The sequence below is a fragment of the Lagopus muta genome, chromosome 5, assembly GCF_023343835.1.
Source record: "Lagopus muta isolate bLagMut1 chromosome 5, bLagMut1 primary, whole genome shotgun sequence".
In the NCBI taxonomy this organism is placed as follows: domain Eukaryota; kingdom Metazoa; phylum Chordata; class Aves; order Galliformes; family Phasianidae; genus Lagopus; species Lagopus muta.
In genome coordinates, this window is record NC_064437.1 from 20,246,247 (window position 1) to 20,270,230 (window position 23,984).

A 23,984-nucleotide genomic window follows, 5' to 3' on the forward strand; every position below is an offset into this window, starting at 1 on the left:
CCGCAGCCCGAAAGCCGGCCCTGGCGGCCTCGGCCCCCGCTGCCCGGTGGAATCCCTCCGGCGGGGGCCGCGCGCCTCGGGAGCGGCCGGCCGTGCCCTCAGCCGCGGCAGGCCGGGACGCGGCCCTTCCCGGCGCCGAGGTGTCAAAACGCCGGGCGGCGGTTTCCAGACGCCGCGCGGCCCGCCTCGCCCCGCCAACAGAACGACGCGGGTCGGGAGCAGTGCCGGCCGCCGGCCGCCCGCCGCTAAACCCCGCCCGGGCGCTGCCCTTACGGCTTGGCCCCGCGCTGTCTCAGAAGCCGCCGCTGCGGCGGTGCGCCCGCAGCTGCCGCACCGGACGGGAGACGCGCGGCCGCGCATGCGCCGACGCCGCCACGGCCGCCGCCGCCGCCTGCTCGCTCGGGGCGGGGCGGGAACGCGCGGTCACGTGGCCGCGCATCCCGCAGGGGGCGGTTCTGGCGCCGGGCCGAACCCGCGCCTCAGGCGGAGGCGGCGGGGCGGAGCGCTGCCCGGCGGTAAGGAGGTGCTCGGCGGGGTCCGGCGGCGAGGAAAGGAAAAGAATGAAAAGGGCGGTAGCTGCTGGCCGCGGCGCCCTCCCGCCCTTCTTCCTAGCGGGGCGGGAGGGGCTTCTCAAACGCTGCGGCTGCCGAGAGGCCGCGGCTTCCTCAGGGCCGAGCTGTGGGCGCTGCGTGACGGAGAGCGGGGGGAAGAGGTGGCGGGGGCCGAAACGCTTCGCCCTGCCGGGGCCCTGCTCCTCCGAGCGAGCGGCACGGGCTGGCACAGACTGAGCGAGGATTTGCGACGTAATGCTGTCTGCAGACGGTTACGTCTTCGCGTTTAAAATGGACTTCGCATCTCGCTGCTGCGTTACGTGTGCTTCTGGCACGTACCGTGGCGGCGGGGCCGGGAGGCATCCCGGTTTCGCTGACGGGAGCCGGCTGGAATTCCCGCAGTAGGAAATGGGAAGAACCCCATGTGCGGGTGTGGCACTGGAAAGTACTCCGTATTCATGAGAAGTACAGGCTTAGCTTTCAGCAGCTCAAGTCAAACCTGTACTTGCATGCTTTCCTCAGGTTTTTTTTTTTTTAGTATGCCTCAGAAGTTATGTGACACTTAAGAACTCGTTTATGTTGTTTTTTATATTGCTTATAGAAGGGTAACTTAATTCTTATTATATAAGTAGCAACAAACACCTAGAATGCAGAAGCTTTTAAAACCCTAAATGATCAGACCCAGAAGAAAACATACTCCTAAATTTCAGCTCATTTGCTTCTTGTATGCCTAAGGAAACACCTGGAAATCAGAATGACTTCCAGGGAAACATCATTTGTGACAACTTGAAGGCCATCACTTCAGTATGATGGGTATGGACCCACTTCAAGAGTTCTTAAGACCACCAAATAAACACTACAAAAAAAAAAAAAGGCTTTTTTCCCCCCCCCCTTTACAAAATGCTGCATAATCCCAATAAGGAGGGATAGCTATGTTTAATGGCCTTCTGGATTTGTCATTTAATTCACTTACACAACACATGTACCTATACTGTATTACACACTAAGAATACAGTGACCTTTACCCCAAACCAGTAAAAAGCTGTTCTTCTAAAGTAATGTAGGCCCGAGTCCCTCCTTCCTTCAAATTGATAAGAAATTAAAAAGTTAATCTTGTTTTAGAACAACTGAAAGCAGAGGCCATTGTGGATAGGAATATATGGAGACTACTACCAATCTAAGTCTGAAAGTTTCTATTAGGTGCAGTGAAACCCATTCAGATTCACAGAGGGAACTCTAAAAATTGCTGTGCCATGGTAACTGTAATATAAATGTTTTTAACTTGCTCAGTGCTCTTAAAAGTTAACACATGAATATAAGGCATCTGAGAGTAAAATGGAAAACATCTCTAGTAGTTGCTTGTGCCGGGTCTACTTCCACAAATATGCCTATATGTGGTGTTGCTCACTACATTGTCAGAGGTATCAGCAGTCAACATAGAAAGTGATTTAAGTTTGCTTTAGTTGTCTGGAAGAGATAAACAGAGAAGAAACAGTGAGTGCTCACCTCCTTCTGCTCTGCTTATTCACCTTAAAATACTTGAGTAGCAATAAACTCTTCTGTACACTGTCTTTCTGTTGCAAAGTATTTAATGATTTGAAGTTCATTCTAGGTAAAAGGACAAAGTATTAAGAACTAAAGCAAGCAGCTCCCAGAGGATTTTTCTTTTCTTTTTCTTTCTTCTCACTCCCTGTACCCTGTATTAGAAACCCACTTGACTAGTTTTATCCTCTAGCTATGCCATAGACCTGATCCTTCACTGCCATCTGCTTCGTCACTTACACAGTGGTTGTACAGAATCTGTAGTCAGTGTGTGGCAACAGTGCCACGTATGACCATGAAGCTAAAAATAATGGTGTGGGAGAAGGTTATTGCCAGTAGTCATAACCATGGGAGAGTGTGGAACAAACCTCTATCAACAGTTTTAAACCTCTGTTTTCTAACTTGTTTCAGGATTCTTGCACCTTCCAAAAAAGCTTTGTCTGTGATAGATTCTCTTAGACTAAACTGAGGCTGGCACAAGACTAGGGAGTGATTAGGCTCAAGTAGTATCTCATACATAATTTCTTATTTCGTAACGTTATATGATAAGTGTTTTAAATGGGCAATACCAGCTAGTGATAGCTGGTTGAAACAATCATGTTAAGGTAAATCCACAAACATAGCAGTTAACAGGAACTACTCCAGCACATAATACTTCAGCCCTGCCACTGAAAAAAGTCTGGAAATAACACCATAAGGATGTTACCTTTCTCTGTGTAAGACTCTCTCACCTTCTTTTCTTTCTCTCCTCAAGTAGTTCCAGTGGTCAGGATAGAAATAGCTAAAGTAAGAGATGTGCTCTGTGTCTAGCAAAGGTACTACACGCAGCTTAGCATGCCACAGATCAAGGAGCAGCCACGTCCCACCACATTCCTTAATGACTGTACTTGCTGACTCTAGGAAGCTTTGGACAGATATCAGACTGAAAAAGTCTGATCTACAGATGACTCTGAAAGAGATATTATAACATAAAGATGACTTCTAAAATGAAGTCCCTGTTATACTAGCTTTTTAGCATGGCTCCATAAGTAACATAAGACCTCTCAAATAGCGAGAGCTAGGAAAGTGCATTTTCTAACAGATACTAATTAGTATGTTAGTCTGAATTATTAAGATTATTTGACATCATTACTGATGTATTTACTTAACACTATAACACAATGGAAAGCACAACGATAACAATATAGTAGCAAAGTTGTGGGCTAAGGAAAGTGAGGATAAGCCCAAACGAAGCAGCAGCAGCAACAAAGGAAAAAAAAGTTGCTCACCCTTAGAGTACCTCAAGTATGAAAGAATTGCCAACAAAATATTCTTACATCCACTACCAGCCCTTAAATGAGATCTGGGAGGGGGGTGAATTCTGGCTCCATCCCTTCTGGTCACTCAGCTGCATGGCTTGCACCTGAGCTCCCCTGGATTGGCCCTGCCTTCCCACCAGGTGCTCAATCACTGCTTCAAGCTGTGATTTACCATTTCTGCTACAATATATATGCAGCTTTTGTTAGCTGGGGATTTTATAGGGGGAGTGTGTTTTTCTTGTTTTGGAATGGTACAGAGGTACAGGAGTGATTTTGTAACTTTTGTGTTTTAAGTTCTTTTGTTAGTTTGGATTCCCAGGGGTGATTTTTAGTTTGGTTGGTTTGTTTCCCTTTTGTCTTCTTCTCTCTGGTTACTTTGGTGCTTTTTCCAAGTTGTGGTTGTTTTTGTTTTTTGTTTTTTTTTCCTGTTTGTTTTGTATGTTGGTAGCTTTTTAAGTTCTGTCCATCTCTTGGAATTGTGCATTTGCCAGGTATTTTTAGATGGCTCTTTTTTCTGCATAACATTCTGTAAGTTCACTGTTTTCTCTTTGATGTGCTTCTATGCTTAAGTTTTCTATGTAACTTTTACCTTTTTTGTGTGCACTTTAAAACATGTGAAATTGGCGTTGTTTTCTTTCAGTTAGAGAGGTCTATTTTCCTCATGGCCTTCTAGATGTATCCCCAGTTTTCTGAGGAAAATCCTAAGCGTGATTTTTTTGGATGTTGCCTTAAAGCCTTGAGCAACTCACCTGCCATGTAAAATGAGATTATGGTGGGGAATTTACTTTCAGAAACACTTTGTACAGGAACAAAATGCAATGTTATTGTTGTATTGATAGCTGTTAAATAATACTTTATTTGTGCTGCAGTTCAGAGTAAAAATGGATGACTAGTTTTTGAATTGTGTGTTCAGGTGTAAGAAGTTTAAATTGATTATTAATTTTTTCACAGATGGAATGAGAGCTATCTGCACAGTTTTTCCTGTTGCATTATACTCCACTGAAATGGCTGGCCGTTTGGTTTTCTTTTTTTCTCCTCTGCTTCTATATGTGCAGAAGTATGTGAATGCTCATAAGAGGTCGTTTGTTGGAGGCATGCTCATGTTTATTGGTTGAGCATGAATAGGCCTCAGTTTTCCATCTTTTGGCTCTGCTTTCAGTTTCCAGTGAAGCCCATGTATGTCTGAATAAGACCAGCAGTCAGTAGGAGAGAATGCTCCATTAGGACAGGGGAATTCTTGTGCCCTTTATACACATCAGAGTTATTTTTTAGAAGGTATTATAGTAGAGGTGGTGCAGGAAAAAAAAAAAAGTAAAGGAAATAGCACAGGAACTGTGTAATGGAGCTTTTAAATTCTCTTTATGTTCTTCAAACATTATCATCTAATTTTTTTTTTTTTTTTTTTTTTTTTTTTTTTAGGCAGTTTCTCAGTTTCCCTTAAATTGTAGAGAAATTATGTGTTACTGTGGAACTACAACAGTTACTTCAGGGCACAGGTACAAATAGCTGGCATCTTGGCACCTTGTTTCTGAAGTAGCCATGGAAAGTGTGCTTCAGAAAGACGTGTGTTGTATCCCTGCATTTGTACATACTGACCCTTAATGTTATTGGAGATTTTGGTTACCCATATGTACTGAAATAATCTTACTCTGAGTACATAGAATTCTGCTGCATTTAATTCTCTTCGACCACCACTTAATTTGTTCATATTTTCCAAGTAGCTTTGAAGAGGTGTACCTTACAGTTAGTTTAAAGATATTTTTAATATTCCAAAACAAATAGGATACCTAAGCCTCATGTACAAGAACTAGATTTAAAGACACCCCTATTTCAATATATATTAGAAACATGGCAGGAACAGCAATTATTTTAATGGTTGACTCAAATGAAATGTATGTATATTATATTTAGTAATAAAAACTTGGCAACAAAGATTTTTAAGGATAACCGTCTGTGTAGTTCCCATTTGAAATCACTGCCACTGAAGACACGAGTGAATTTAATTGTGTTTGTAATTGTTTTTCTGGATCAAGGGTGCCTTGCCAAGAATATGTTTTTGAAGAAATAACTCGGATGACTTCTTTCTTCTAGAATGTCTCAAAAGAGACATTAACTGGAAAAAAAACAAAAAGTATACATCTCTCTGGTTATTCTGTCATTTGCTTATTCTTTGCTGCTATGGTTAGGCTTCATGTAATCACTTCACCTGCCAGTCAACAGTTCTGGATGCTGATGTCCTCATTTGTTACACTCCAACTTGACTGCTTTTCTGATACCCAGTGTCCTTCGCTTTTTTTCCAGCAGGTTGGAAATTGATAGGGGCTTGGGTAGGTACTTTTATACTGGCTGTTCACTTTTCAAGCAGGCACATAAAAGTCATGTTTTTTTTGAAATCAGTACAAAAGAATTCCTTTGTCATGTCTTTCACACTGCTGTGTATGGTTAGTTGTTTTATTTGTTTTTTAAGTACTGTCAGTAATAGTTTGCTGTTACTTTGCTGTTTTCTTTAAGACTTCTATATTATTTCTGCTTTTCCTTCTGTTTCCCTTGTACCCACCCAGCAGTGTGCAGCCCCCTGCATCTTAAAGCCCATCCAGTCACATGATTCCCCTATTGCTTTTGGTCTGTGATTTTGTGGCAGCATCTACTGTTAAGTGTTCTGTAAATTGATTTTTGTATTTATCTGAATAACCATAATTTTAAGGAGGTTTTGATCTCAGCCTTCCTATGGCATCTATTGAATTTTATTGGAAATGGCTAGAATTACAAATCTGTGCTGTACATCTAAATCTATATTCTAGTCAGTTACTGTAGTCACTAATCTAAGTCTACTCCTGCTGAAGCACATGCTGATTCTAATAGGATATTTCTCATTTAAGAATTGCAGAGCTTTTTGTCTATTCTATTAGTATCAATAATTATGCTTCTCTACTTGACACCTCTTTTAAATCTGTGTGAGTGTTGCCTTAAATTGTGTGAATATTGCTGTATAGTAGTTTTCATCCACTACCTTTAGAACATATAACATTTTTTTGGTCTGTCATCAGCTGGTCCTCCCTTCTATGTATGAACTAGTTCCTGCTCAGCTGCCCTTAAATCACTAGTGGCTGGGTTACCCTGTTGCCACACGGTGTGTGTTGAAGCACAGGGCATTTTCTCAGCTGTCGTACCCAGGTAGGGGGCAGTGGTCACTTCACTTGTCAGCACAAAGAATGGGAGTGACAGTCAGAATCAAGGGTGTCAGAAACAGCTTTCTCTTCTTGTTAGCCAGTGTAGTTGAATGAAGATGAAGGAAGGGGGCAAGCAGGCTGAAACTTGCTTTCTAAAGATTTGAGCCCTTGTGATGATCACTGCTCTGGGAGACATCTGAGCCAGACAAAGAACATGTGGGACGCTTACTTCTGCACAGATCTTCATAATCCCTCTCACAGGCTTTGTCTTAGCAGACACAGTTCAGTCCTTTAAGGTGGTAATTTACTAAATGAGTGAAGCAGCAGCCTGATTGAGAGTGTGCCTGTAGGCATTACACTGAATCAAGGGAATTGTTATATGATGCAACAGAAGTAATCCCTGGAAATACAGACTGGAAAAGGGACTTGATGGTATACCTATTGGTTTTCCTTTGGCAACTCTTGTCTGTGGCAAGCTCTTTTCTGTTTTCCTTACTGTGTTTAATTGAATCGCCTGATTGCAATTGCCTGATTGTAGAATGTAAGGTAACAAAACAGATATTGCAATAAATTCCTGTGTTGATGGAGGTCCAGCTTGTTCAATTGAGTGAGTAGTTCACTATTCATAAGGCATCTACTGGAATTGGGCACTTGAGTCTCTGACGTGGCTTGTGGTGTTCTCTTTGAGGAAGAGCAGTGAGTCCTAGTCACCAGAAAAAAGAATGAGGGAAACAAAGACCAGCTCAATAAGAAAGCCTATCTGAGGCATAGGCACATTAGCACATCTTCCTTTTTACCTCCAAGGTCTTATGTAGTACTGTGCTAGAATAATCAGGAGTATTGTTTGACTTCTCTGGGGGAAGAGGTGAACTGGAGATGGGACACCTAAGAACAAAGAGATGAAAAATAAGAATTGTAAACATTTTGTTGTATTGGGTTGTAGGTGCTCTACCCAGAGACCAGTGGAAATGTAGAACAAAGTGATGAATGATGTCGCTTCAGAGTCAAGATTACAGGGTTTTAGATACTGTAATAGTAGGCAAGCAGTAGCAAATAAGGCTTTGATATTATTACATTGCTCTGATTTCATTACTTAAGAGTCCTGCAGAAATATCCTCGCTGCTACTAGAGAGCAGGTTTCCTGTGTATCAACTGATGATTAAGAGCCATCTGCATGGAGATGCACTTCTGCTGTCTCTTTAATCACTGAAGACATACTGACATGTTTCCCAGGGCCAACTCCCTCTTATAACCACTGACTATGTTTGTGGCTGCTTGCAGAACAGACAGGGTTGGTAATACAGAAGCCTTTTGTTTTTGCTCTGAGTCCCACTGATCTGCTAGGCTCTCTTTGTTCTTACTCGTCTCTTGTCTGTCTAGCCACACTTTTTCCTTGTTCAAGTTGAATAGTGCAGTAATGCTCTGTTTTCAAGTATTTGAATCAGTAATGTCAGGGGGAGCTGTTCCTCTGCAGCTTTAGTTTACTCTGAAGCAGAACAGAATGGGAATGAGAGCCATGGCTTTACTTCATTTCATGGAGTCCTCAAGAATGATGCAACATGTCTAGCATTTTTCCTTTTTATATTTAACGTGTTTGGCTGAATTGCAAATAATCTCAGAGGAGCTGTTGTTTCATATGCCTACTTAGATTTAATTTGCACAAAACTGTAAGGTAGGTAGAGGTGTTCTGGAGGCTGATGTGCTATAGGCAGAGTCCCCTGAAGGGGAAAAAAGAAAAAAAGCAAATTAGTCAAGAAAATGAACAAAATAATTTCTTTGCTCCTCTGTGTCGTGTTGTTTTCTGGCTTTATTTCTTCAAGAACGTCCTGGCAGTGAACCTGTCAGATAAATTCAGAACTATTTTATAATTGATTGGTATATTTTTGTTGTCTCTTAGTTTAGAACTGTTGGGAGGTTTCTTCCCCTTTGGCACAAACCTAAGCCACCACCTTTCCACAGCTCTTCTCAGTGCTCAGGTAATTGTTGTAGCCTTCTGGCTTCTTCATGACTGGCCTTTTACTGGAAGACTTCCTTAGCTGGAGCTTCTGTCTGCATTGTTACATGATGCTACATGTAACAGTCTAATTTGTGTGCATCTTACTAGTTACAACATGAAAACATATTGTTTTGGCAAGAAACTCTACAGAATGACCTTGTTTTAATGGATCCTGTGCTACAAAAAAAAAGGAAGTTGGAAAACTGGAAGTGGACACTTGCATGGCTTGAAATTGTTAATCATTTGGTTTAAACAAAACCAAACCAGAGCATTTTCATGTGGACTTTCTAAGTTTGTGTTTTATAAGACTGATGTGATTTTGCCAGTTTTTTCCCAACCTATCCTTACAGCCAAGTCAGCTGCTTTGTCTTAAGAATTAGCACAGATTTAATCCACTGGGTTGTTTAGCAGCTAGAATCCCCAAGTTCTTCGTGTGGATTTCATACAGCTTTTCCTAGAAGGAAAATACATGTCAGGGGAGACTTGAGCATACAGCACAAAATTTGCCATTTGTATCAGAATTGTTTGGACTTACTTAACATCCAGAAGATTAGAATTTAATACCCAAAAAGGTTAGAAAATGTATGATGATCTAGCATGCAAATGGCTGATGACAATTTTTTTTCAGGGTAACAACTAAAAATACATGAAATGCTACATTGTTTCTTATTTAGTGTAGATTGAATTTATTCTGAAATTTAGAAGTATATTTTAAAACCCAAAATCTGAATTCTTCTGAACTAGACATTATTATGCTGGAATTTTTTACAGCCAAGTTACAAATCACAGAAAAAATAAGGTTTGCATGGCAAGTTCTTGGCAGATCTTTCTTGGAACAGCACAAACAAAACTGCTTAACAAGGAGGCATTCATTATTTCTGTCTTGCTACCCTCTGGTATTAGAGTCACCAGCTGTAAGGTTACTGGCATTTTCTTTGAATCTTTCTAACAGAAAGCATAGGGAACCAGTCATTCAAGTGTGGTAGTGAGAGATAGGCTGCATTTGTTAAGCTTGCTTTCTTTTTTAATAGCTATTGTGCTTTATCAAGCTGAGCTAATGCATTGACTGTGTGTTCCCATAGTAAACAACATTTAGGAAACCTGCTAAATTTCAGAAGGATAAATCTGTTGTTTCATCTTTAGAGGTCTGTGATCATGGAACTCACAATTAAATAACAGGAAATTTGGTGCCATGAGGCATGGGAGGTAGTGTTGTCTGCTTAGTGCTTGTAACTGCTAGTGGATAAATACTGCAAATGGTTCATAGAAGAAAAAGCTTGAGAGGCTTAAAGGATTTTTATTTTCTTGAACATTTAGTGATATGTTCTCATCTCTTTGGGTTATCTGTAGTCTACATTTGCTGTATATACCAATAGTTATTTTCACTTACTCAGTTTTCAGGACCTCAGTTTGATCACAGCTGAACTTGCTGTTCTGGGTAGCCTTAAAGAACGTTATCCTTTATGCAATAAAAAATAATTGCACATACTGAGTTTAGGTATATCCCATAAGAGAAAAGTATTTCTGGTTTATCTATTCATATTTAATAATCTTCTTGCAGAGCTCTGTGATAACTACACTTGTGCAATAAATTAGTGCAATACACAGTATTGGGTACATTGCCATCCTCTGACTGATCAGAAGAGTCAAGCCATGTTCTGAGCGTCTTCCACTTTTAAGTGGGTGGGAGTTTTTATGAACGTGGAGGTCATGGACTGGCAGCTGTTTTCAGATGAGTTACTTCTACTGCTTATGTTTGGTTTTGAGGGGATATTCTTAACTAATCTGCTTGTACCAGAAGTACTGATTTGGCTGGAATTGAACTTGGAGTGCAGTTGTTTTGTCTGAGCTGAGTTTCTTAGAAGAATGTAAATAAAAGCAACTGGAGAAACCTGTAATTAGAGCCAAGCTTTGAAATGGTAAGAATTCAGAGGTGGACTGTTAAGGCCTAGAGCAAGGTTATTTTGGGATTTACAGAGTCTTGGTCATCTCCTTGTTTACCCAGTCCAACAGCCCTGATCCACAGGGCTTTGGTATTCATGGATTGGAGTATAGACTAAAGCTTTTCATTTTCTCCTGTACTTGGCACTTTATGCTAGGAGGAAGGTGTAACTTGAAGGCTTGCTATTTAGTCCTGTTATTCTGTCATTCTTAAATCTGTGCTTTTGTATCTCTGTAGGATGACTGTTGCATGTTTATCTTCCAGTAGCATTTGCATGGGAGGGCAGCTCATTTTTGTCATGAGTGAATATTCAAGTGCAAGGATGAAGTTAATTAAAATATATGATCAGATTAATAGTAAGTCATGAAGGCAGGGGAAAAAAAGCAAGTACTAGAATCTTAAGGTTATTTTCACAGATTTACATAAGTGATTTTTAACTCCATAAAATCTGAGCAGTGTACCAGTTTTGTAATGACTGGATTGTATCATTTTTATCCTACTGAAACATGTACAGAAAAATCAAGTAGTTCTCTTATAAAGAGCCAAAGGGCCAAAACTGTACTTGAAGTTATGGTTAAATAGTATAGTATCTAATTTCTAGGATTAGCAGCACCATGTAATACTGTCTGTCCAGTGCACAATTGTTTCATTTCAAATTTCAGTGCAGTAGCTTTCTATTGATAGTTTCTAGTTGAGTTAGCTGTTGTCCATGCTGATGCAGCCAGCATAAGCACTTCATTTTGACTAATAAACTGTGTTTATTGTTTGTTCTGACTAATAGGTCAGAAATGTAATTGTGCTACGACCAGATACAGATCACTTCTTTACCACTATGCTGTTTGCTACAGCTAATGAAAACCATGGCCTCCCAGGTGATGGAGGGGGAAAAAAAACAGAACTGTGGGCTGTAGCAAATGGTGGTACATTCTTTAGTGGGGAGGAACTGGCAGGAGATTTTAGTCTCACATTTAGCTTTCCAGGGTAAGTTTTGGACTTTATGAAAAAATAAAATTTGGGTTGGGGGGGGGGGAAGGAGCGTTAGGTGTAGCAGAAGTGAACAGTCATCTCATTCTTGTCTCTACCTAAGGAAAGCAAACAGGGAAGAAGTACTTCTAGAAGAGGAAAAGTAAATTTTCTGTATGCATTTTGGACATAAATGAAAGTTTTTTTTTTTTTAAGTATTGCCTTTTGAACTCTGATACATTTTTCTATTAGAACTTTGTGGACAAATGTTCCACTCAGTAATGAGGTATCTACATTGCCTTACAGTGCTTGTGGAAAAGATGTTAGCTGAAGGTGTCACTTCATTTTGGTAAACTACATCACAATTTTTTTTATCCTCTATTTTGCATATCAGTCACATTCTTTTTTAGCATATGACAAAGATCTCTGCTAGGAAAATTAATACCAAATAAGTCACAGGACTGCAAAATGAATGTCAGAGCTTTGGAGTGAGTCAGTGGGGAAAAATTATCCATGAGTTTTATTTTTTTAGGTGATCTATTAAGAGTGTATTGAATACTTTGTGGACGGAATGACATTACAGGAATTTAGAATTCTGTATGCTGAAATTTAGCCACTCAGAGCAGCAGGGAGGGCTGACATAAAGGAAGCTTTTGGGACTTGATTTGTGGAGCTGTGTAGCCACCAAGTCAGCCAATAGCAGCAAGTTTTGGAAGGCTCCTCTATTTTGCCGCAGCTTCCAGTGGCTTCTAAAGCCAGGAGTAGTAGCAAACACTGTCATCTGGTAAGCTGGAACTTTTAATTCCTCTTGTCTCTTGTGCATTCTCTTCTTCACGCATCCATTTGTGTGGGATCCTGTAAGGGGAAGAATGCAGACTTAATTTCAGTGGGAGTTTAATCTTGTTTTTGGAATGGTGCTCATCTCATGCAGCAATAAACCAGCCTTATTCATTGTTATGCGAGTCTAAATAGCAAAGTAGTAAGCAGCTTTCAAACGTAATGATTTGAGATCCTTACAGAAAGAGCAAGAGAATAATGTAAAAGGTGATTATTTTGGCTTTTGTGGAATACTTCTGTGGATCTGTATTAATGAAGCAGTGGCATCATGGAAAAATAACATTTTGGGCATGTAGTACCATAATTATAAAATAATTAATTAAAGAACTGTATTCTAATATTTGGATCTTGGACATTAGTAGAGGAAAAATAATTGATCACAGGAAAAAAAACCAGCAAATGCAAATACCAGAAATAGGTGATATCCCTTTTTCTTTTCTGACATGGCACGGAAAGATGAAGACATTCTGCACCTGTAGGAATTTGGCACTTAATGCCAGAGCTCAGGATTGGATTTATTTGTGTTTTTTATAAACTAAAAACAACAAACAAACCCACAACTCAGTAATACTCTTTAAGCATTTAGGTTTACTTAGGTTTTTATTAATTCAAATTTTACCACAGATTTCTGCAGAGAGAAACATCAACCGATATCTTCTTGGAATGTGGCTCTCCAAAGAAAAAATGCTCGGGAAGCCCAAATAATTCAGTTGTCCAAGCCTTCTTTTGTTGATTATTTGCAACAACCTTAGGAGTTGCCTGTTTACTGCCTGGTCTCAGAATAAAAACAGCGTGTTCAATGTCTGTATGAAATCAAGACAATTGATATGAATGTTAGCAGAATTGACTAGTTAAGGATTAGCCACATTGTTTGTTTTTAGATTATCTGGATTTTTCCTGTGTGGTTCCTTTAAGGCTGTAATTCAGAAACCAGTGGAGTCACTCACTGTCATTGACTGAGCGGTTTGTTTGAAGAACTGTTCTTCAAGTGAGCTTCAGCTTAGAGCTGCTGATTACTGCCTCACCTACAAATCTGCAAAGTGCCTTCCAAATCCTGAAATTTGAAAGAAACAGGAAGCTATTTAACTTTTTTGTAGCATCAGGTGGAGCAGGTATGGGGCCCATCTCCAAGTAAATGTGCTTTGATTTGTGTCACCTGAATGGACAGACATCCTTCCTCCCTTCCCAACTAGCAGATATTTTGCTAACTCTACATATAGATGTGGTGAAGTGTTCTTTTACTCTTTTTAATTATTATTTCAGCCAATTATTCTAAGTAACATGATAATAAATATATTGCTCTTTATGAATTATGACATTAACAACCACAGTTAAGGCCGTGGAATTCCTTATTTCAAAATAATGCTTCATATGAAGTAACTCGATGTGCATCCTGTAGCATGAAGAAAATCCCAATCTCTGATCTGTCATTTGGAGGCACGCTTGAATTCTCGGACGTGTCAGTACTGACACTTGCCACTGGAGGGAGCGATGTGTTGGCTTCATTTCTACTCGAATTTGAGTCCACTGTGGGTACACAGCCAGCCTACACTGGGGGCTCACCCCACGTGGAAAATTCAGGCTTGACATGAGGATATTTTGCCTACGAAGGAAACTTAAAGCGCACTATACTGAAGCGTTTTGGACTCTTACCCTTTGGGATGTATTTGTTAATGAAACCCTCTGTGGAACCCAAGAAGCACAGACTGCCTGCAGGCTGTGTTGTAGTGCAGTGTAGCTAACAGGGCTCGCTCAGGCAGGTATCACTGCAGAGGGCTGAGCTGTGTCACTGCTGTCACATTGCTCTTCGGAATGCTTCTGATACCATCACTGATGTAGCATGCCTAACACTTGTTCCTTCTGAACAGGGATTTTGGTCTTCTGATTTAATCCAGTCTTGTGTCACTGAATTATTTACTGTTCACGAGTGAAGTGAAAAGTTGGTTCATGCTTCTGAAGGATGGCTGTGAGAGGTGGGGCAAAATAGCTGCTGGTAAACTGCAGGCAAGAATCCAAGGTGCTACACTTGTTTTTGGTGGGTTTGATACAGACGCCATGGATCAGCATGGGACCGCGTTTCTTGTATCATTTAAAATAGATCAAGAAGTGGAGGACTTCAATATCAACAATAACACTTTCATGTTAATAATGACTATTAATGATCATATTACCAATTATAATTAGCAATACTCGAGTATTAATAATTTGAGTGGAATTAACTTCAATATTATTTTATTGCTAATACCTTCGTTAATCTAACAGAAGTGGGTATAAATTTAATAGCTGAAATTACTTGTCGAGGTGAATGTTAGTATGCAGTAATTCTTTTGTGCATGTGTGTTTGTGTGCACTGCTGCATTCAGTGATATTACAAAATCCAACTAAGTTTCTGCATCTGCGAAGTGATGATTTAAAAAAAAAAAAAAAAAAAAAAAAAAGCGTCAGTGCCTAACAAGGAAGTGTTAATTACTAGCCATTACTAATGGGCTCAGTATTGGAGGAGGAAGGTACAATCTGTTCCGGAGGACGGGCAGTGCCTTCATACCGCAGCAGCCTTGGCGCTTTCAGCATCTTTCCCACGCACCGCCTTATTTGTGGTCTTAGGGAGTACTTTTAGACTGAGAGTACTCCGGTGGTGTGGCTTGTGCTGAAGACCAGGAGCGGGGCACACAGCGAACGGGGTCCCGCAGGGCGCCGGTGCCGCTGGCCGTGGCTGCAGCTCGCCTCCTGCCGGTGACGCGCGCCCTCGGTAAGGCAGGGAGCGGCTGCGGGATACCCGGCCTGCTCTGCCGCACGCATCCGTGCCGCGGGGCAGCTTCCCGGCAGCGGCGTCACGCCGTACCGCGTGGCGGGGGACGGCTTGAGGCGGCGTCTGAAAGTTAATTCTGCCCTTTTGCGAAATGTGACACGTTCTGGTCTTCTCCACGGCGATATTAAAGCAGTGTGAATGGTTTAGGATCCACGGCGTGCCTTTTGCTTACTGGCATAGAAGTAATTTCCCGGATTGCTGCCCTTGCGTGTGCTGGACATGGGTAAATACGCGAGTTAGGAATGTAACTAGCATGCCCCACGCCTCCATTAGGTGCAGTAATAGCATGTTGTCTCGCGTGTGCCAGTCCTTGCTGTGTGCTCGGGGCGTAAAGCGCCGCTGGCACGCCACCGCACGGCTCGGCCCTCCGGAACGAAGCAGGCGGCGAGGCGGCACCGGCTCCACGCGGCCATCCGTTTCCGGGCCTCGGGCTCGGCTCCTCCAGGCGAGGGGAACCCGGCCGCCCCCCTTTCTCTCGCCGCGCACCGCCGCACGTCCGAAGCTCCCCGTCTCTCTTCCCCTCAACCCGTCCCGTGCCGCCATTTTGAAAGCGGGGCAGTGAGCTGGAGCCTCCCGGGCCCGAGGGGGGGGGCGGCGGCGGAGGCGAGCCGGGCGGTCCGAGCGCCGCTGGCCTGCGGCGGCATTGCTAACCGAGGTGATTTTGGAAAGGGGCAGCTTCCGTGTCTTTATTAGGGGTGGGTTTCCGGGTTGGAAATTTCCTCGGCTCTGTACTGTTCTCTAATGGCTGTTTCTTTTCTGCTGTACAGAAGCATGTTTTTACCAAGGTCTGTTAAAGTCAAGAGGAGTGCTGATGAGGACAGAAGCTGTACGGCCAAGAAAAATAAATTGTCTTCTGGAGGGTCTTCCTTAAAGTTCCAAGATGATAAATCAGCTAGAACAGAAACTTCCACTTCAAAACGTGATTCGGATGAAGCTGTGCAATGCGCAGAGCCCATCGCTATTCCTTCTGATCTTGGTGTTCCTGACCCATCTTTAGGAAAAGACGAGCAAAGTACCACTGACGATAGCTCTTCAGAAGAACCCATAAAGTCCTTTAGCAAATCTCAGCGTTGGGCAGAACCTGGAGAACCTGTGTGTGTTGTCTGTGGTCGCTACGGAGAGTATATATGTGATAAAACAGATGAAGATGTTTGTAGCTTGGAATGTAAAGCTAAACACCTTCTACAAATTCAAGAAAAGGAGGAAAAGCTAAAATCTGATCACCTCGCACAAGGAGGATCTCAAGAAGAAACTCACCTCCTTAATACACCTTATTTCTATAAAGATCACTCCTTTATTTTAGGTTTGCAAGATGAGCAGGTTGAGAACCTTAAACTGCAGTTAGGTATCGCAATCCAGGGCCAGCAAGTTCCAAGACCTATTATAGAGTTTGAACACTGTGGTTTTCCTGACACTTTAAACAGTAATTTAAAGAATTCTGGCTATGAAGTCCCAACTCCCATCCAAATGCAAATGATCCCTGTTGGACTGTTAGGGAGGGATATTTTGGCTAGTGCAGACACAGGCTCAGGAAAAACAGCAGCCTTCCTACTCCCTGTTATTATGAAGGTTTTGAACGAGGTAATGAAATCGTGTTTGTTTTGAGGAAGTGATATGCTACTTTGTCGTCAAGATTTTCAGTGTAATTGAGAATGCAATTGCAGTCTTCTTTATTTTAAGTCATTTATTTATTTGATTGAACATTGGTTCTTTGTGGGGGAGGCCTGTTGATTATTTTGCACTTTCAATGCTAAATCATCTCCATTAGTATTATATAATACACGTTTTTTATTAAGAAAGGTAGCTAAGTTCTGAGGTAAACTTCCTACATGACTTAGAAAATGATTTCACGTGTTTTGCAAGTAGTAGTTGCTAGATCTTGTTGCATCAGGTGGTTGAAAGATTTTTGACATTGGTATGATTTCCTGGGGTAATTTCAGTTGAGATATGGTTGGCTGACCATCAAACAACTACAGGAGTTTCAGAGGTTGTACGATTCTGCAAATCTTGTTGCTATACAAGCAGCTTCTTGCAGTGTGAGTGGGGAGAAAGCAGTTAAGAAAATCTTTGCTTCAGGAGGATGTGAATGTATGGTGAGAAATAATGGCAAATAGTATTCTATGCCTTGTGCATCAGCTCTATATTGCTTTAGTGGCTATAATCAAGAAGATTTTGAAATTTGAAAATTTCAGATCTGATTGATCCATGTGATATTTTACACGGTTTATGTGTCTTTCCTATAGAGAGATAGATATGTGTATATGTATTTCAACTTAATAGTCTAAAGATTATTTAAGTATCTCTTTATCTTCCAAATACTGTATCACGGGGGTTGGTTATACAGGAGCATTATAGAGGAGCAGTGCTATTACACTCTGTTGTCTCTTCTGTCTGGTTATTCTCAAAGTCTGCAAGGCAGTTGTATGTGTATAGTAATGTGTACAGAATCAGAGTCTCAATGAATATTATTTCATTACATAAACTCTTTTGTTTTCTATCCTAAGGATACTTTACCAATTAACTTATATGTAAAAAGTATTTTGTTTAAAATAATTTTCATTTTAATGTAACAGAGAAATGATACATTAAGAATGTAAGGGAAATGTGGTTATAAGATAATGTTTGACATTTCCTGGCTTAGATACTTCTAATTGTGGTGGTAAGTTTTCAGTTGTTTTCATTTTGGCAAGTGTTCAACTTAACCATGTCCTTCTGGACTATGTAATTCCCCTGAAGATACAGTGGGAAAGGAACCATTTCCTGGTGTTGGTCATTTGTAAATATTCCAGTTAAAGAACAGAAAGAAACAGATACTATCCAAAATAACTATTATGTGAAATTGCAGTATAGGTATCAGTATGTGTGAGAACTGTGTTTATTTGATGAAGGATGTACTCAGTGATCTGTGATTAATATTAGTGAAATAGTGCACCTTGGAGCTAGACCGTAATTCTACCTTTTTTTTTTTCCTCATTTTCCTGTTGTACTTTATATTCTTTTTACTTCATTACTATGTATTAATTGTGCTTGAGAAACTGTTTTCTGAGAGGAATTGCTGTACTGTAATTTTGTGTTTTCTAGATTTGCAGGAGGAGGTGATAATTTGAAGATCCTTAAATAGGGAACAAAAAGATGTTTGAAGACAGTAGCAATTTTGTATTTAGTCTCTGGCTGATTATAAGTGGGTGAGAGGGGTTATTGATTTTGTTTTGAAGTTTTCTGTGAGATGTTTTTGCTGTGTGGGTGTCCTATCAGTATTTGTCCTCTCTGTCTAATACTTATTGATTTGCTTAGTCCCAATGGTGTTTAAAATGATAAGGAGAAATATTGAGTTCCTGTGATATCAAGACTTCTAAAATGTTTGTAATCTCTCTGGATTTAGCTAGCATCCTGTGTTTTGAGTTCGTGTGGAATTTGAATTCTTTTGTAATTTCAGTTGCAATAACTAAAACACAAAAAATAACAAAACAAAGCACTGCTTGGATTCCTTTCTGGGCCTTTTTTTCTTTTTTCTTTTTTTTCTTTGTCAGGAATCTTTTTTTCTACCTTCCTGCTTCAGATAGAAAAGGCATTAGCAGTCTAACTGTATCCACAGTAGCTGCGCTACATCTTTTGTATTTCAGTATTGGGATAGTTAGTCTTGAAAGCTTTTTACCTAAACAATGAAGCAGTTCTGTGTTCAACGGATTTCTTACCTCCCCTTTCTCTGTAGACAGAAACACCGTCAGCCCTTATTTTGGCACCAACAAGAGAGTTAGCAATTCAGATAGAAAGACAAGCTAAAGAACTCATGGCTGGTTTACCAAACATGAGAACAGTTCTCCTGGTAGGAGGTTTACCATTGCCACCACAGCTTCATCGTCTCAAGCAAAGTGTCAAGGTAAGGACTGCAGTGTGCAAAGGTGCTGTGGAGGGTTGTGTTTTCACAGCATTTGCAGAAAAGAAAAATGTGACTGTTGATGTAGCTGTATATGCACAGATGCAGAGTTTTTCCTGAGTATGTGTAAGCTACTGAAATAACTGTTAGCTTTTGAAAATTTTATAATAGTATAAAGTAATAATTCTTTACATTTTACTTCTGATTGAATGTAGTAAAGATAGTTGTTGTTTTGGAAAGGATCACACATAATATTGCTATTTTCAATTAGTGAAACATGCCATTTTTGTAGACAGAGTTGTAGGTAAGGTCAAAAATAGTTCTTTTTTTTTTTTTAATGCAGATTAGATTACACTGCTGGTATTTAGATGTTTCCATTAGAGTACTAAGAAACCCATTTCCTTTTGAGACTTCATAATTAAATTACCTAGAAAAACTTAGAGGTTTATTTGAACATAAGTAGCTTCAGTAATTATCATCATTCTCACCTCAGTGCTGTAACTTCATAGTTTTTTCCAGTTTTTTTTCTCTCCTTTAACAGATTTTTCCTTTTGTCTTTTGTCAGGTTGTAATAGCAACACCTGGAAGACTTCTAGAGATTGTAAGGCAAAATTCTGTACAACTGCATGGCATAAAAATCATAGTAGTGGATGAAGTAAGTTTGTTAATTCTCAAGGCTATATTGTATGTACAGAGATCCTTGTAGAGAGTCGTTGTGGGTGCATTATCAGATGATCATACACATAGAATGTTCCCTGTAAAGATGAAATATATTTGTTATGAGAAAATTTCACCTCTAACAATTTGAGATGTTTGAACAATGCGTATTCTATCGACTGTAAAAGACTTCCATATCTGACAGCTGGGACGATGCTACTTTGAGCCAGTTATTTTCAATTTTCCTATATAGCTTTTCTTCTAACTGAAGTTTCTACTGCCTTGGGATTATTACACACCAATCATATGCATCATGGGTCATTTTTCTTTTCGAGTTCATGTTTATGCTGTTTATTCTGTTTATTGAGAAATCTGATACAGATACAATACTTTTTACTTAGGTGGATACTATGTTAAAAATGGGTTTCCAGCAGCAAGTGTTGGATATTTTGGAAGACATCTCTCATGATCATCAAACTATACTGGTGTCAGCCACAATCCCAGTGGGTATTGAACACTTAGCAAATCAGCTTCTGCACGATTTTGTAAGAATAACAATTGGAGAAAAGAATCTACCATGTTCCAATGTGCGCCAGATTATTTTGTGGGTGGAAGAACCATCTAAAAAGAAGAAACTGTTTGAAATACTAAACGTAAGTGCATTGTTGTTCTCATAGGACATTTTTAAAAGCTTGTCTGTTTTCACAATGCTCTGTCAGGTTCTCGTCTTTGATTCTGATCTGTACATAGTGAAGAAGAGGGTGATGTTGAAATAGTGCAGTTACACGCTCAACAGTGCTGCTGCACGAGAACTTCATTGGCAATTTTAGGACGTACTCCACCCCTGCCATTCACACATCCTTCTGCAGCAGCAGACTACGTTCCTGTTCTTAGAACTAAGTTTAAAATCATCATTTTGGTGTTTTTGGTGATCTGCAGAATGGCACCTTATAGATTTGTATTGATCATCTGTGTGTGGTGGAAGAACAGGACTTGTTAAAACTGTCATAGCTGCTTTATGGCCTAGGAGTTGTTTGTCATTTTAAAGGTCATTAGAAAACAAAGAATGCTAATTTAGTTCTTTCTTGAATTTTCTGTATATGAATATTGCAGGCCTCAATTACTTATGTGTACTTTAGGAATACAGAAGGGATGGAAGGGGGGAGTCTTGACCTGGGTTATGCAAGAAATAAATAAGAATTTGTAACTGAACATCAGAACGTAAAGAAATTCAGAAGTGTAATGTAACTTTTTTGTCAAGAAAGCTCCCTACTTATAAAATGTGCATGTTATTGAGATAAACTTGGGTTCTGAACTTACAAATCTTATATGTTTATGATGTATGAAATTGTGCTGATGGCTGCTGTCTTGTGGCTTCTTGTCTGGAATTTAAGAATGTTTACTCATCTGGAAGAGATATTACTGCTAGAGACACTGAGCAGCCAAGATCAAATCAGAGTTCTTGATGATGAGCAACAACCTTTGGTACCTTCTTATTTCCATTTTACAGGATAAGAAACTTTTCAAGCCTCCAGTGTTGGTATTTGTGGACTGCAAGCTAGGAGCAGATCTGCTGAGTGACGCAGTTCATAAGATTACAGGATTACAATGTACATCCATGCATTCTGAAAAATCTCAGGTGGAAAGGACAGCCATATTACAGGTCTGTGCCTCCTGACGTTTTTAGATTCTTGATAGAAAGTGGCTTTTTGTTTAATGGCTTAATTAGATCACAGTTTACTGTTTTTCTGTAGTTAAATATGAAGTATTTGTGGGGGAAAAGAGGAGAGAGGTGTGGGACCAGGTAAAATTACAGATGAGGTTATTTCAAATGCAGATAAATGCTGGACACTATTTCCTAGCTTATTTGCTTTGAAACAGGAATGTAAATATACATTTCACCTTAATTGATGCTTTTATAATTAAAATGTGGGTTCTGGTCTCTCTTTTGCTCTTTGGAAGTAATACTCCTATTTAAATCAAGAATACGAGGGATCATTCTGTCTTCTGTAATAGAATAAACACATTGGCCAACAGAAGATTCCATGTTTGAAAAGCAGATAAATAAAAAAATAATTTTTTTCCTCCCCTGTCAGGGATTACTTCAAGAGAAGTATGAAGTGATAGTAAGTACTGGAGTCCTTGGACGAGGACTTGACCTTGTCAATGTCAAACTGGTCGTAAATTTTGATATGCCTTCAAGTATGGATGAATATGTACATCAGGTAAAAAAACAAAATATTCTGTCATTTGTTGAAGTATTAATTTGAAAGTATACTGAAATATGACATCCACTTATGGAAATACTGTCTCTTAGATGAAGAGATTAAGGGAGATGGACTTGTTTGGGCTGGAGAAGAGAAGGCTTAGTGTAGAATTAATTGCTGTGATAATGGATGGTTACAGAGCAGATGGAGCCAAACTGTTCTTGGAGATCTGCTGTGAAAGGCTAAGAAACAATGGTCACAACTTGCTGCAAGGGAAATTCTGACCAGATAAAAGGGGAAGGTCATTTTCATGGAGAGTGAGTTAAGGCAGTGAAACAAGTTGCTCAGAGTGGTTGTGGAACCTCTGTCTTCGGGAACATTCACAAGTCAGCAGGACAGGGTCCTGAGCAACTTGATCTAAATTTGGTTAGCCTTGTTTGGGATGGGAGTTTGGACTGGGTGACTTTCAGAAGTCCTTCTAACCTCAATTATTTCATGTTACTAACTGCAGTACACTGCTTTATTTTTTGATGATTTTTGTACTTCAGCAAGTAGTCAATAAATTACTGGTGCTAAAATAGTTTTTGGTTTTTTTTGTAATTAGAGAATCTTTTTAGATTCTTTTCTAATTCTTGAGCACTTTGGATGACACAGAGAAATAATTTTGTCTCGAGAACATTGCAAGTACAGGGATTTTATTATGATGAAACTTGCACATATTGTACAGAAAACAAGGCACATGTATGTGGTGTTGATATAGCATTTGAAAAACTAGGATTCTGTAGTTCTATGAAATCTCAGTGTTAATGTTGGATTTCTGCTATGTCCCATAAGCAAATAGTAATTTTTCATGCATGTAAATTAAAGCTTCTGATCAGTGTATCTCAAATCTAGGATGTGTATTGAATTTTTGTGTGTAGAAGATGAGATGAAGATATTGTCATTTACATAAGTTCCTGAATACCTAACTGTGTTTTATAACAGAAAATAAGGAGATATGAGGAAATTGTACTTGATATTAAACTGAGCTTTAATAACTTAAACTGAGATGTTGCTTTTTCAGGTTGGAAGAGCAGGGAGGCTGGGTCACAGTGGAACTGCGATTACTTTTATCAATAACAACAGCAAGAAACTCTTCTGGGATGTTGTGAAGAGGGTAAAACCGACAGGCACTATTCTTCCCCCACAGCTGCTTAATTCCCCATATCTACATGACCAAAAGAGAAGGGAACAGCAGAGACTTAAACAACTAGAAAATAGCCTTGTAACAGGGGATAATATTATGGACATCATTAAAAAACATGACAAAAATAATTCTCTGAGGTAACAAAGATAAAGCAAACTTTGTAATTATTATGCAACTGTGATAAAAATAAATGTACAATTTTCATGTCTCTCTGTATTTCTTTTTTTAAAAAAATCTGATTTTCTAATGTCTCACTTTTACCTCATCTTTTGCAATACCTGGCTGTTAGTATATCTTTGTTGTAGCAAAATGGGATAAACCAGGTAAGTTAAGGAAGAAATCTGTGTTTTTTTTTTTTTTTTTTTTTTTTTGTCATGAACCATTATAGTTGTTAATATGTAAGTGATCGTATCCATTTGCTACTCGTTTATGTGTAATTCTTGTCTTTCTCTGGCACTGGTTTTCTTCCAGGAAACCAGACCAAAGCTATGGAAATAGCGTTACTTAGAATGGTGGTAGCAAGTGTTGGGATAGCTGGTGTTACTACATGTTAATACTTATCATCCACGGTTGGAGGTTGGTCATAACTGAAACTTCCTTTTTATGTTGTTTTAGACTGAGGCTCGAGAAATGACGGTTGGTACCTTTTTCCCTTGCTTTGGCTTTTGTCTCCCTCTGCTGGGCGCTTTAAAAACGTCTCAGTTGCTTCTAAACGCAGTACTTAGAAATTTACGCAGCAAACGTGTCGTAAAACGTTTTCAGCCTTCAGGGAACGCCCGCTGTGCTTCTGTAGAGACGTCACGAGACGATGAGGCGCTCCCCCGCGCGCGCCGTGTCCCGGTGCTGTGAGGCGCAGCCTGGCTTCGTGCCGCCGCCGTGCTGCGCGAGGGGCGCCCGGACTGCGCGGTGTTCGCGGCTCTTTTCCGCGGCCCGGGCCGCCGGCGGCGCA

At 40.2% G+C, this 23,984-nt stretch overlaps 1 protein-coding gene across 8 annotated transcripts; it reads left to right on the forward strand.

The window, feature by feature from the left end:
* Positions 1–448: 448 nt before the first annotated feature.
* DDX59 (DEAD-box helicase 59) lies at positions 449–23,243 on the forward strand. Of its 8 annotated transcripts, none has more exons than XM_048946283.1 (8): positions 449–515; positions 15,876–16,689; positions 18,821–18,988; positions 19,551–19,640; positions 20,044–20,295; positions 21,153–21,305; positions 21,739–21,867; positions 22,913–23,243. In XM_048946283.1, the coding sequence occupies exons 2-8, from the start codon at positions 15,880–15,882 to the stop codon at positions 23,174–23,176; spliced, it is 1,866 nt and encodes a 621-aa protein (XP_048802240.1). In that variant the 5' UTR covers positions 449–515; positions 15,876–15,879; the 3' UTR covers positions 23,177–23,243. The 8 variants fall into 8 exon arrangements, with proteins under 8 accessions (XP_048802240.1, XP_048802241.1, XP_048802233.1 ...); XM_048946284.1 differs by lacking the exon at positions 449–515 and adding an exon at positions 3,484–3,531; XM_048946276.1 differs by lacking the exon at positions 449–515 and adding an exon at positions 3,578–3,650.
* The last annotated feature ends 741 nt before the right edge of the window (positions 23,244–23,984 follow it).